Here is a 12,306-nt window from a genome sequence, read left to right as displayed (position 1 = left end):
TCGAAGGCCTTCTCCCAACTCTCAGCATCCTTCCTTAAAGGACGTGACCAACATCATTTGCCAAATCTTGCTGTTTCTCTCTTTACTACATCATAGTACAGTGGATAAAGTTCATCTACATCACTCTTTCTAGCATTGATTGTACTTTCACTCTTTCTCCTTGATACACCATTGGAGCTGGGAGAATTGAAATAATCCTTCCTCTCCATGCCATTTATAGGCTCTCCAGCTACTACTGTCACTTAGTAATTCCACTTACCTGAAGTTTTCTGCGTCTGTATTTACACCCCAATAAAAAAATCTTGTAGCTGTTAACTACTACCCTACGACATTCTTCCTTTAATAACATTAGTGCCTGACTCATGTTCCTTCTCCAACTCCTACTGTCACACTTTGGGAATTCATCATACATATTGATACTTCTCCAAATATCCTAAACTAAATGTTCTTCAGCTTACTTATTTCCCATGACCTTCTACCACATTTACCCTTAACCACGCGCAGACATGGACACACTTTTGATGTTGCAGTTATCCACATTATCCACAAATGTACCAATTTCCATGTTCATAAGTTCTGAAATTCCATTATCAGGGATCAGATCATAGTCTGTTATCATTCCAGCTCTCCTTCTGCCATGCAGCCTCATGCTTTGTTTATCTTCATCATGTCCTCCTATTCCTTCATCCTTTGGTTCTCTCTAATACCATCACCCTTGTAGTAATGACATCAGCTGGCTTTGTTCTTGCTCCCATCCTCCTGAATGAAGCTAAAGAAAAACAAAAAACAATGTTAACTGGATGCACTACAGATTCATATTAAATAATCTCAAGAGAGTCCTCATCGGTAATGGTGAAGCTGTATTTTTATACATTCCTCAGTAACTCACTGATTTACTCATCACAGTGACCCTTTCATATCGTCAGACCTCCTTTGTCTCCCCGTCTTCCCATCATCTTAGCTAAAAATTCCACAGAAAAAACTGAGACCATTTACTAAGCTCCTTCTCTTCTTTCCTCATATACTATACCTCAGATGCCTCCTGCTGCTCTCTTTTCCTTTACCCCTGTTTCCCATGAAGAGGTAGCCCTTCTGCTTTTCAAGGTGTGTACTTGTACATGCACAAGTAATCCCCTGGTCTCCTCTGTCATAGCTCTTTTTATTATCCTTCAGTCTCTCCTTATTGAATGAGCACTTAGCTACTGCATTTTAACATGCTCATGTTTTCCATATCTTCAAAAGCCAATAAACGCAGGTCTATAAATTTGAAGCTGAAGTAGGGAAGGTAGGAAAAAACCACCAGATTGTATCTGCATGACCTGAATTACGTCCCTTATGAAGTGAAACTGATGAATAGATTTAAGGGATTAAATCCAAAAGATAAGTGCCTGAAGAATTATGGACAGAAGTTCCTAATCTTATACAGGATTCAGCAACCAAAAATATTCCAAAGATAAGCAAGAATAAGAAAGAAAAATGGCCGCCTGATGGGGCTTTATAAATAGGGAAGGAAAGCAGAAGGTCTAGACGAGAGGAAAAGTCATGCCCAACTAAATGTAGAATTCCAGAGAATCGCAAGGATAGTTAAGAAGATTTTCTTAAAAGAGCAATGGAATGAAATAGAAGAAAACAGAAGCATGGGAAAGACAGGAGTTCTCTTCAAGGAAATCTGAGATATTGAGGGAACATTATGTGCAAAAATGAGCATGATAAAAGACAAAATATTGGTAGACATAACAGAAGTAGGAGAGATTAAGAAGAGGTGGCAAACATACACAACGGAACTATCAGAGAAAGATGATGTAGTTACTGATCTAAAGCCAGACATCCTGGTTAGAATGAATTCAAGTCGGTTTAGGAAGTGTTACTAACAATAAGGTTAGTGGAGGTGATGGAATTCCCACTGAGCTATTTAAAACGGTAAAATATGGTGCTGTTTAAAGCACTTCGTTATGCCAGTAGATCTGGAAAACTCAACAGTGGCTACGGGATTGGGAAGGATCAGTCTGTGTCTCAATCCTAAAGAGGGGCAGTGCCAAGGAATGATCAAATTACTGAACATTTCACATGACAGAAGGTTATGTTTAAGAGTTTGAAAACTAGGCTTCAGCGCTGTGTGAACTGAGAATTACCAGAAGGGCTAGTTGGTTTTCAGAAAGGCAAAGGAGCTAGAGACCAGACTGCCAGCATTTGATGGGTTATAGAGAAAGCAAGAGAGTGCCAGAATTAAACATCTCTTTCTGTGTCGTTGAGTACATAAAAGCCTTTGACTGTGTGGGTCCCAACAAAATGTGGCACATACTTAAAGAGGCAGGAGTACCAGGTCATTTTACACATCTCCTGAGGAAACTTTATGTGGACCAAGAAGAGACAGAACTGAACATGGGAGACTGACACAGTGGCATTGCTGGATCCAAGGAAACTGATTTATAGCCCTTTGAGCATGGTTCCAAATCACTCTTTAAAATGGCTGAATCAGTTCACAACTCCATCAGCAATGCATTATTGTCCCAGTTTTCCTACATCCCCTTCAACATTTATCATTTTTCTCTTCTGTCATATTATCCAATCTGAGAGCTGTGAAATGGTACCTCAGAGTTCTTTTACTGTAGATAGCTTTGTTTTGTTTTTTGTTTTTTGAAAATTGCCTGATCATAGTCTTTGACTATTTGTCAATTGGGGAATGACTTGTATTCTTATAAATTTGACTCAGTTCTCTCTATATTTGAGAAGGAGACCTTTACCAAAAATATTTGCTATAAATTTTTGCCTAGCTTCCTTTCTCCTAATTTTGGTTGTATTGCTTTTGTTTCTGCAAAAGCTTTTTAAAATTTCAATATAATCAAAATTATTGTTTCTCTCGTTTGTTCTTTGACCCACTCATTCTTTCAGATTAATTAATTTAATTAGTTTCCAATGAATTTTAACCTGTCTTTCCACAGCGCTTTACTGAATTTAATTGTTATTCCATTATGATTTGAAAGTGATTCATTTAACATTTCAGCTGTTTTGCATTTGGTTGTGAGGTTTTTATGCTTTGTTTTGTGAAGTTTGGATTCAGTCAAGGGCTGCACTTGAGAAGCTAGAGGGCCACATGTAGCCTTGAGGCTGCAGGTTCCTCACCCCTGCAGGCTTAATACTTGATTAATTTTATGCAGGTGTCCTGGACTGCTGAGGAAAAGGAATATTCATTTCTATTCCCATTCAGCTTTGAGGGTTTATCATATTTAACTTTTCTAATATTTTACTCACCTCTTTATTTCTTGTTTCTTCTTTTTGGCTAGATTTATGTAATTTTGAGAGGAGAGAGTTGAGACCCCCAGTAAGTTTAATTTTGCTATTTCCTGCTGTAACTTTCTTCACTTCTTCTTTAAAAATTTAGATGCTATATCATTTGGTACATATATGTTTAGTATTGAGATTACTGCATTGTCCATGTTACCTTTTAGCAAGATACAGTTTCCTTCCTTATCTCTTTCAAATAGATCTATTTTTGCTTTTGCTTTGTCTGCAATCAAGATTGCTACCCATGCCTGCTAATTGTCTACTTTCCTCTCTCTCTCTCTCTCTCTCTCTCTCTCTCTCTCTCTCTCTCTCCCTCTCTCTGTCTTTTTCTCTCTCTGTCTCCCCTGTCTTTCTCTCTCTCTCATATTTTAACCTGTACCTACTCACAAGTGTTTCATTTTTTTTTGCCAGGGCCTTCCTCAGTCCACCCGTCCTTCTGTCATCCCTGCTTTCTCTTATTCCTGTTCTTTTTTTACTTCCCTGTGGAGCAAGATAGATTTCTCTAGCCAGCTGAGTGTATGCTATTCCCTCTTTATGCCAATTCTGATGAGAGTAAGATTCAAATATTGACCACCACGCCCTGCATCCTTGCACTGTAATAGATTTTTCACACCTCTTGCATGTGAGATTATTTATCCCATTCTACCTTTTCTTTGCCTCTTTCCCCAGTGCTACTTCCTTCCTTCTTCTCCTTTCTCACCCCTTAATATTTTATATCATCCCATCATAGTCAGCTTATTCTCATCCCTTCTGTCTGCATATACTAATTGTAGATACCCTGTAATTACACTTATAATAGTAAAGTCCTTAAAAAGTCCTTAAGGGTTAGAAATTCTTCCTGTGTAGGAATGTAAACAGTTTAACCTTATTGAATTTGTTGTTTTCTCTTTCCTGTTTACCTTTTTTTTTTGGTTCTCCTGAGTCATGTATTTGAACATCAAATTTTTTTATTGAGCTCTGATCTTTTAAATAGCAATGCTTGCAATTTCCCTTTTTTTCTTAAGAGGCCATTCACCCCTTGATTTTTTTAAAGTTTTATTTTCTATTTGTTCTTGTTTCATGGGTACCATGGCCAAAGAGTTTATACCGAGGTAGGCTCATCCTCAGAAAGCAGGAGCAATCTGTTTTCAGAACCATACTTCAGATCTTTTTAGAATAATAGAACTCATGCTCACATGGCTATCCAGAACCCAGAGTTATTTCCAGTCTGTGATGAAGGATTAGAGAAGAAATTCGTGAAGAATCATCTATTTCCTTAGTCACAGTAACATAATTTCATTGTATTTTTTTCTTCCTCACTAACAACTTCATTCCACTTATTGAACTTAATTGTGTCATCTTTCTCCATTCATTGATAAAGTTTAATTCTTTGGTAACTTCTGTTATTCTACTGAAGTTTCCAGAGGCTGCCTACTCTTAGACTGGGCTTCTGACATCCATTGTTGAGGCAGCTTGGTGGTAGACTGGAGAGAATACCAAGCCTAGTGTCAGAAAGAACTGAGTTCAAATCTGATCTGAGACTGTGTGAGCCTGGGTAAGTTATTTAACCCTATTTGCATCAGTTTCCCATGCAAAATGAGCTGAAAAAGGAAGTGGAAAACCACTCCAGTATCTGGAAACCCAGAAAACCCCCAAAGTCTAATGCAGTCAACAAAGAATCCGTAGTCCAAGTGAATAAATACAGTTTACAAAGAGGGAGACATGTGAAAAAATGTTTAAGTTCCCTAAAAAATCAGAAAAATACAGAATGCAAGGATTCTAAGATACCATATTTCACCCAACAAAATATCCAAAAAGCATTGTTGGAGCTTTGTTCAAGTCTAGAGGTGGACATAGAATACAGGGGGAGAGGAAGAGAAAGGCAAACGTAAAGAAATAAGCCTTTGAAAAAAATGCCTGCTGTGATCCTTTTCAGACCCATGTGGTAGGTATATACCCTCATTTGATGACTGAAGTAAGTGAAGATTAAGTGACTTGTAAAGATCCCCCAGCTGTCTTCTACGTGTCTGAGGTTACAATAGAAAGTATTCTGTTTGTTATTTATTCCTTTGTTTCTGTATTATTAAAGGTTAAAGATTCTAAGATGAGATTTTGTTTGAATTTTGTAACTATATTTAATTCTTTAACTTATAATAGATAATACTTTAATCATTATTAGTTAGTGAATCAGTGGCAGAGTTAAGGTCCCTAAGTCCTAAGCAATCATTTTCATCAAGTCTAAAATAAAAGATTGTAAAACGTCTTAGGCCTGTGTCACTTTATGCTAATTTATCTCATTTACCAACTAATGTTGGATTAGAAAAGAGCAAAAGTTTATAGAGAAGTGCATTTACATGTGATATTTAGAATATTTTTCCTGTTTTTTAAAAAGTTATGGATTTCAATTATTTAGTGGAGGTTAAAATAAAATTCAAACTTTTTAAAAAAGTAAATACTGAGAAATCAAGTATCACATTCTTCTGTGTAGTTTCACACTATAGCTTGCAGTTTATAATCTGTTGGAGGGGAAGAGTGGACAGAGAAATTCTGCGAATTTCTAAATAAGACCCTTCAGATATACATATACACAGACATGTCCTCAGTAGAGAGTTAGCTTTACCTCATCATGAGCTAGATTTTGTTGAACATTTCAGTTTTATTTCTTCTGCTGTTTTTAGATTATACTGTAAAAACCATAGTGGCACTGATGAGAGAGATGAAGAAGATGAAGAACGAGAAAGCAAAAGTCAAGGAAAAGAAGTGGCTGACTGTTGTGACCCTTCTCAACAGCAACTTAATGGAAACTAGGTAAGAGAGTTAATCCTGGTTGCCTAATCACAAAGACATGTTACTGTGTTTTATTTCCAACATTTATTATGTTAGTAAGGGCAGTTGATGCAAAACAACAGTATTTTACAATAAGGTTTTTTGTTATTTAATAATATGTATATGATGTGTTTTCAGTAAAAGTGAGTGTACTACAATTGGTTATCTTTAACCATAAAAATTTTATTTTCCCCACAATGCAGATGTGGAAAATGGGGCTCAGAGGAGTCGAGTCACTTGACTACCATCAAATTCATGGCTTTAAGCATTGGAGAGCCAACAGTCAAACTGACTTCAAGTACCACCTTCTGTCTACAACATTGTGTTACCCCATTAATGTGTTCTTTGCATAATGATAAAAAGAAAATACCTTTTAAAAGTAAATAAGGTGGCTCCCTTTCTCTAAGTATAATTTTCCTTTATTACATGTAGTTTTGAAATTTAATAAACTATCCATTACTTTGAATGTGATTTAGTAAAATTCCAAATTAGTCCCTAAAAATGTTTTTATTAAAAGTGTATTTTAGAAAAGTTGATTTAAGTTTTTCTAGTAGTCCTTATAGTTTGTTTTTGTATTAGGCTTCAAAAATGATTGCCAGTAATTCCTTTATTTATTTAACTTATCCAATGTTATTTTAAATAGAGAAAATGTAACAAGTGCTTCATGGTGTTACCTAATTTAACGTTATATAAACAAAATTTTTTAAAAGTACATTTTGATATGAGTTGTTGAATGTAGTAATTTGTGGCTTGATATCTGGTTAGTCTAGCTGTTGTCTTTTTTGGCAACTAAAATATGCTTAAAAAGAAAAGTTAAATTCTTATGAGAAATTGCTTTAATTATAAATGTAAAAATTATAATTAAGTACATTTGTATTTTGTCAAATATCCTTGGTTAAAAGTGCCTTACACTACAAAAATTATACTTTTGTTCCCCAATATGATTTGCTGAGTACTAATTGTAATATGTAATTAACTAAATGTTCTATAATCTTGTATTTACCCTCTGCCCTGAATGGTAGTTTCAGTAAAAGTAAAAATTATTTGGTATGCAGTTTTTATTTTAGTTTTCATTAGAAGTTTCATATAAACATATTCGTTACATTTTTTAAAGAAAACTTTTTGATCCTGTATTCTGAGTAACGTATTAAAATTACTTTGGAATACTATCATTTTTGAAGAAATGTTAGTAAAATACTTTAATTTTATGTTATTCCTTTAAGATGTATGTGCACACATACAAAGTTTAAAAATAACTCACCCTCTGAAATTTATGTATGCCTAAATTCTCTCATAGCATTAGAATAATATACATTTCTGCCTCAGGAGTGTTGCCTATCCATAGAGAGTCAAGTTAAGAGAATTCAAAATTAATCACTGGATGAATAAGTTACACTTTTAAAAAGTGAAATATTGGACAATATATTCTTGGTTTTTGAAATATGATTAAGTAAAAGACCTTTTTTCTTCACATTGACATGAAACAGTAAAACAAGGAAGCACATTTCCTCACAAGTATGTATACTTTTGTTTCTATTGTCTTTATTTCTACATATAATTGTTAATGTGTGTGTGTGTATATGTATATATGTATATCTATATATGTACATATATATGTACATATATAGATACACACACACAGACATACCTACATACATATTTTACTGGCAACCATGTAGTAGTATTGTTGATTCAATAAATGAACTCTTACTAATATTTGCATGTTCTTTTTGTGAATGTATGTAGTAATATAGTTTATAAGTACTTGTTAGTATAGAAAAGTACCGTACTTTGTTAAAGAGTATTAGTATGCACAGAGGGCACTCCTGGTGAAACCACCTCAGCAGATGTGGTAGACCAGGTTGAGGGTAATAAATGGACCTCAGAGTTAAGGGGATGTCTGCCCTAAGAATATGGAGACTTTTAATAGTAGAATGGACAGTTGTGTTCCGTGCTCAATTTATGGTATTTCTCTACTTTAAAACTTTCACTTTAAAAAAAGTGAAAAAGTCCTATTTATACACAAATATTTATAGGAGTGCTTTTTGTGGTGGCTAAGAATTGGAATCAAAGGGAGACCCCTCTGGGGAATGGCTAAACAAGCCGCGGTATATGATTGTGTTGGAATACCGTTGTACCATAATAAATGAAAAACAGGATGATGTCAGAAATAGATAGAAAGACTTACATGAGATAATTCAGAATGAAGTGAACAGAACTAGAACGTTGTACACAGTAACAGCAGTACTGCTTGATGAAGAACTGTATATGACTTAGTTATTCTCAGCAATATGATGACCTAAGACCATCCCAAAGTCTAATGATGTGGCATACTCTCCATCTCCAGAGAAAGAAGTGATATTACTTGAATGCATCCTGAGCATGTATTTTTTTGTTTTCATTTTTTCCCTTTATTCGAGTTTTCTTGTAAAAAGCAATTAAGATGAAAATGTTCTGCATTATTACACATGTGTAACCTGTATTGGATTGCTTAACATCTCAGGGAAGGGACAGGGGAGGAAGGGATAGAATTTTGAGCTCATAACATTAAATCAAAATGTTTAAATGGTTTGTAAACTGTCCTCATACTAGAGGAATTCTGTATACCTCTTGATTCTCCCTCAAGGACTCTGATTTACCAATTGCTCCATTTACTCAATTCTCATGACCTAATTTTATACTTGAACTCAACTACAGAGGCGGTTATATCATTTTGATTGCTCCATTACTCCTCAATGATCCATCCATAAACTCCAAAATTTCTTAACCTGATCATAATTATTTATCTTTCCAACTTCTGCCTTGCAACCCCTTTCTCCACCGCTCTATTTTTTTTTCAAGCCTTTATCTCTGCACTAGCAATTCTCTTCTCTCTAACCCATTTCAACCCCTTTGTGTGCCAGTTGAACTCACAGCTATCCTCCCTGCGCTCAAATTCCTTGTTCGTTTATCCTGTCATTCAGTGATCAGGCCTTGACAAGCTCTAACCTTGGATTACTCCAACCATCGGTTGCTTTCATTCATTTTCCTATACTATTAAACAGAACTATCCCCACACCGTACTAACTGGGTCCACAAATTAGTATTATATAACATTAAAAGGGCCCCCACAGCAGAAGGGAAATTCTTCACATGTCCCTAAGCAATTTATCTCAAATATCTCACCGCAGGCACGATTTCCAAACTTTTCATCTCTCCTCAAGCTTCCTATTACACCCTTCCCCCCAACTCTGTTAACAGAGAACCTCATACTTCATTGAAAAACCAGAAGCAATTCAAGGCTCCTTCTTTTTTTCTCTTTCTCTTCTCAAATCAGAGATATTTTCCCTCCTTATCTCCTCTTCCATCCCTGTGCCACCTGACAAAAGTGACTCTTCTCTCAGCCGAAGTAAAGCCTTCCACATAAACCATAAACTGTTACGTTCTCTTTTCAGCAGCAGTTTGTCTGCTCTGTTATCCTTTTCTTGTTATTCAGGCATTTCAGTCTTGTCCAACTCTTCGTCAGTCCATTTGTGTTTTTCTTGACAAAGATACAATAAAACACATCAGTCCACAACGCTCACCAAAAGCTAGAGTCGGGTAAGCTGCAACTCTGAACCACAAGACAATTGGAAGAAGACTAGCAAAGCAAAAGTCGCATTTTTATGGCATGCTCCACCTTGTTGAGAGTTTAAAAATTCAACATGAAATTCAAGAGCACAAACAAAATTAATGCATTTAGGATTGTAAGAAGGATAGTTGAATGAAAATAAAATCTTTTTATACGATTCCTTCTGATTAAGTTTAATATTTTAGATTATATAGGCCACTGGTTCTCCAGTAGCTAAGAAATCAAGGGATAATAGTCTTCAAAAAATCGAAAATTATTTAATAGAATGTTTCAATTTACTAATTAAAGAAAAATTCATGTCAGAATGACTGGTTTTATTTCACACATCCTGTAACCAATGGTGTCAAAAAGTGGGAATATTAAGTGTTGGAAGGGTTGTGGAAAACAGACACATTAATGCATTGTTGGTGGAACTGTGAAATTAGGAATTATACAACTAAAGTGGTTAAAACATGCATGCCTTTGATTCTTCTTAGATCATAATGCAATAAAACTTATACGTAATCAAAGGCAATGGAAACATAAACCAAAAACTAATTGAAAACTAGACAATCTAACCCTAAAGAAAGAGTGGGTTAAACAACAAATTATAGAAACGATCAACAATTTCTTGACTCTTAAATAATAAAGCAAAGGTTAAAGTGGTGCGTACCTTTATGGGTCATAGGTGATGGTCACCAGGGCTTAGTTGGAGAAAGAAAGAAAGAAAGAAAGAAAGAAAGAAAGAAAGAAAGAAAGAAAGAAAGAAAGAAAGAAAGAAAGAAAGAAAGAAAGAAAGAAAGAAAAAAAGAGAAAGAAAGATAAAGGAAGAGACAAGAAAAGAAAGGAAGAAAGAGACAAAGAGAAAGAGAGAGAAGAGAAAGTGAGACGAGAGAGACAGAGAAAGTGAGGAGAAGAAGAAAGAGAGAGAGAGGAGGGATGAAGGAAGGAAGAAGGAAGGAAGGAAGGAAAAAGAGTTCACAGATCCCATGTTAAAAACTATGATCTAATAGTAATTACATCGATCAAGAACTAATACCCAAAGACCTCCAAGTTCAACAGCTTGCTTCAAAAGCTCAGTAAAATAATAATAGTAATAGACTTTAAATAGTAATTGTAAATATTAAGAGATTACTATTTTAATCTATGATTCTTTGACTATTAATTCAATCAATACTTATAATTTCCTCTTTAAAAAAAAATGTATCTTCCTGGATTGGATAATAAATATATTTAGTTGATCAAAACATTTTACTTATACATTTCTATCCTTCTTACTGTTCAATTTAATTTTGTTGTTGAGTTGTCTCAGTTGTGTCTAGGCCTTTATTGATACTGATTTAGAATTCATAAAGATACTAATAACATTTTGTTCTATATTAAAAAAGTTATAATTTTTAGGTATAAAGAAGCAATTGTTCTTTTTTACTCTCCTGGGCTAGCAACAAATTAATCAAGTAACAAGTATTTTAGTAGGTATTTAATAATATTTTGAGGAGCATAATGTGCCAGAGAGATGAAGTTTGTCTCTGGCATCAGAGCAAAACTAAGAGCCACTAAAAGACAAATTTTGCTTTGCTTAAATTTAGGCATATTACATAATTCAAAACCCCAGAATTTTTAGGTAATTTATCAATCAAGGTTAAATTTTAGTTTGGCACTTAAAGGTAATGAAATTTGGGATTATCTTAACTTCATGGACCAGTAATATTTTAGATTTACACATTCTTTTCTAGTTATTAATTTTCTTCTTTTAAAGTATCGTATGCTTTCCTTTATTTCATTATACTTGTACTGAAATTTTTTATTTCTCCCTAATTCGTTTGTCCTACATTATTTTAAGTTCCATTCAAATAAAATTTAATTTATTGCCTTTCCTCATCTTTTATGATGCTGAAATGATTTGCCCTTGATTTAACTTTTTTCACCTGGTAAATTTATTTTCAAAATTTTTTTTCATTAGTGATCTGTTTTCGGTTCAGGAAAAAATGTGAGTTGAATAAATGAGGCTCTTCCATGTTTTCAAGAAATGCACTTCTTTGTATTTGGTACTGTGGCTTTCTTTTGCACATTTTTCACTTGTTTAAATTTAATATTGTGTTAGATTATGAGGAGAAAGAAGGCAAGCAGCTAGATGATTGCTGGCAGTGGTTTGATGAGAAAAGGAGTGTTAACATTTGGTATTTTTTTTCAGTGATTAGCAGGATTTTGATGACAGAAATTGGTATTCCTCTGTTTTTTGTATTTTTCTCTTTGGATATTTCAATATATACAGAAAATATTGCTGAGAGGTTCTTTAAAGTTGATGCGGTTCAGTTTCCAAATCAAAAAGTTAATCCAATGGTTAAGAATTTTGTCTATTTTAAAAATCTTTGGATAAAAGGTTGATTATATTTAACGAGAGAAATTGATTGTTTTCATAGTTGTTCAATTTTTATTTCTAGAGAGTCCGAAAGCCAAAAATTGGGAAGTAGTCTAGAACGAAACAGAATGCGTTCTAGGCAACGGCCCCACCCCCACCGCAGCCCCACCCCCACCGCAGCCCCACCCCCGCCGCAGCCCCACCCCCGCCCCGCCCCGCCCCGCCCCCACCCCTGCAGACTAGACGCAAAGCACGTCTTGCATAC

The 12,306-nt window shown here is 34.8% G+C and overlaps 1 protein-coding gene across 7 annotated transcripts in view; it reads left to right on the top strand.

Moving 5' to 3' along the window:
* The window catches only part of LOC140517018 (PHD finger protein 6-like), a 46,074-nt gene extending 38,268 nt beyond the window's left edge, over window positions 1-7,806 (top strand). For 6 of the 7 annotated variants that reach the window (XM_072627860.1, XM_072627863.1, XM_072627862.1 and 3 more), the window contains 2 exons: window positions 5,943-6,072; window positions 6,294-7,806. In XM_072627860.1, coding sequence (XP_072483961.1) covers window positions 5,943-6,072 — 130 coding nt within the window. In that variant the 3' untranslated portion in view covers window positions 6,294-7,806. Of the gene's footprint in view, window positions 1-4,681; window positions 4,820-5,942; window positions 6,073-6,293 lie in introns of those variants that run through there. The other variant, XR_011971440.1, reaches the window with a different exon arrangement.
* The last annotated feature ends 4,500 nt before the right edge of the window (window positions 7,807-12,306 follow it).

This window comes from Notamacropus eugenii, assembly GCF_028372415.1.
Source record: "Notamacropus eugenii isolate mMacEug1 chromosome Y unlocalized genomic scaffold, mMacEug1.pri_v2 SUPER_Y_unloc_7, whole genome shotgun sequence".
Lineage (NCBI taxonomy): Eukaryota > Metazoa > Chordata > Mammalia > Diprotodontia > Macropodidae > Notamacropus > Notamacropus eugenii.
This window is presented reverse-complemented; position numbering and strand designations above follow the sequence as displayed.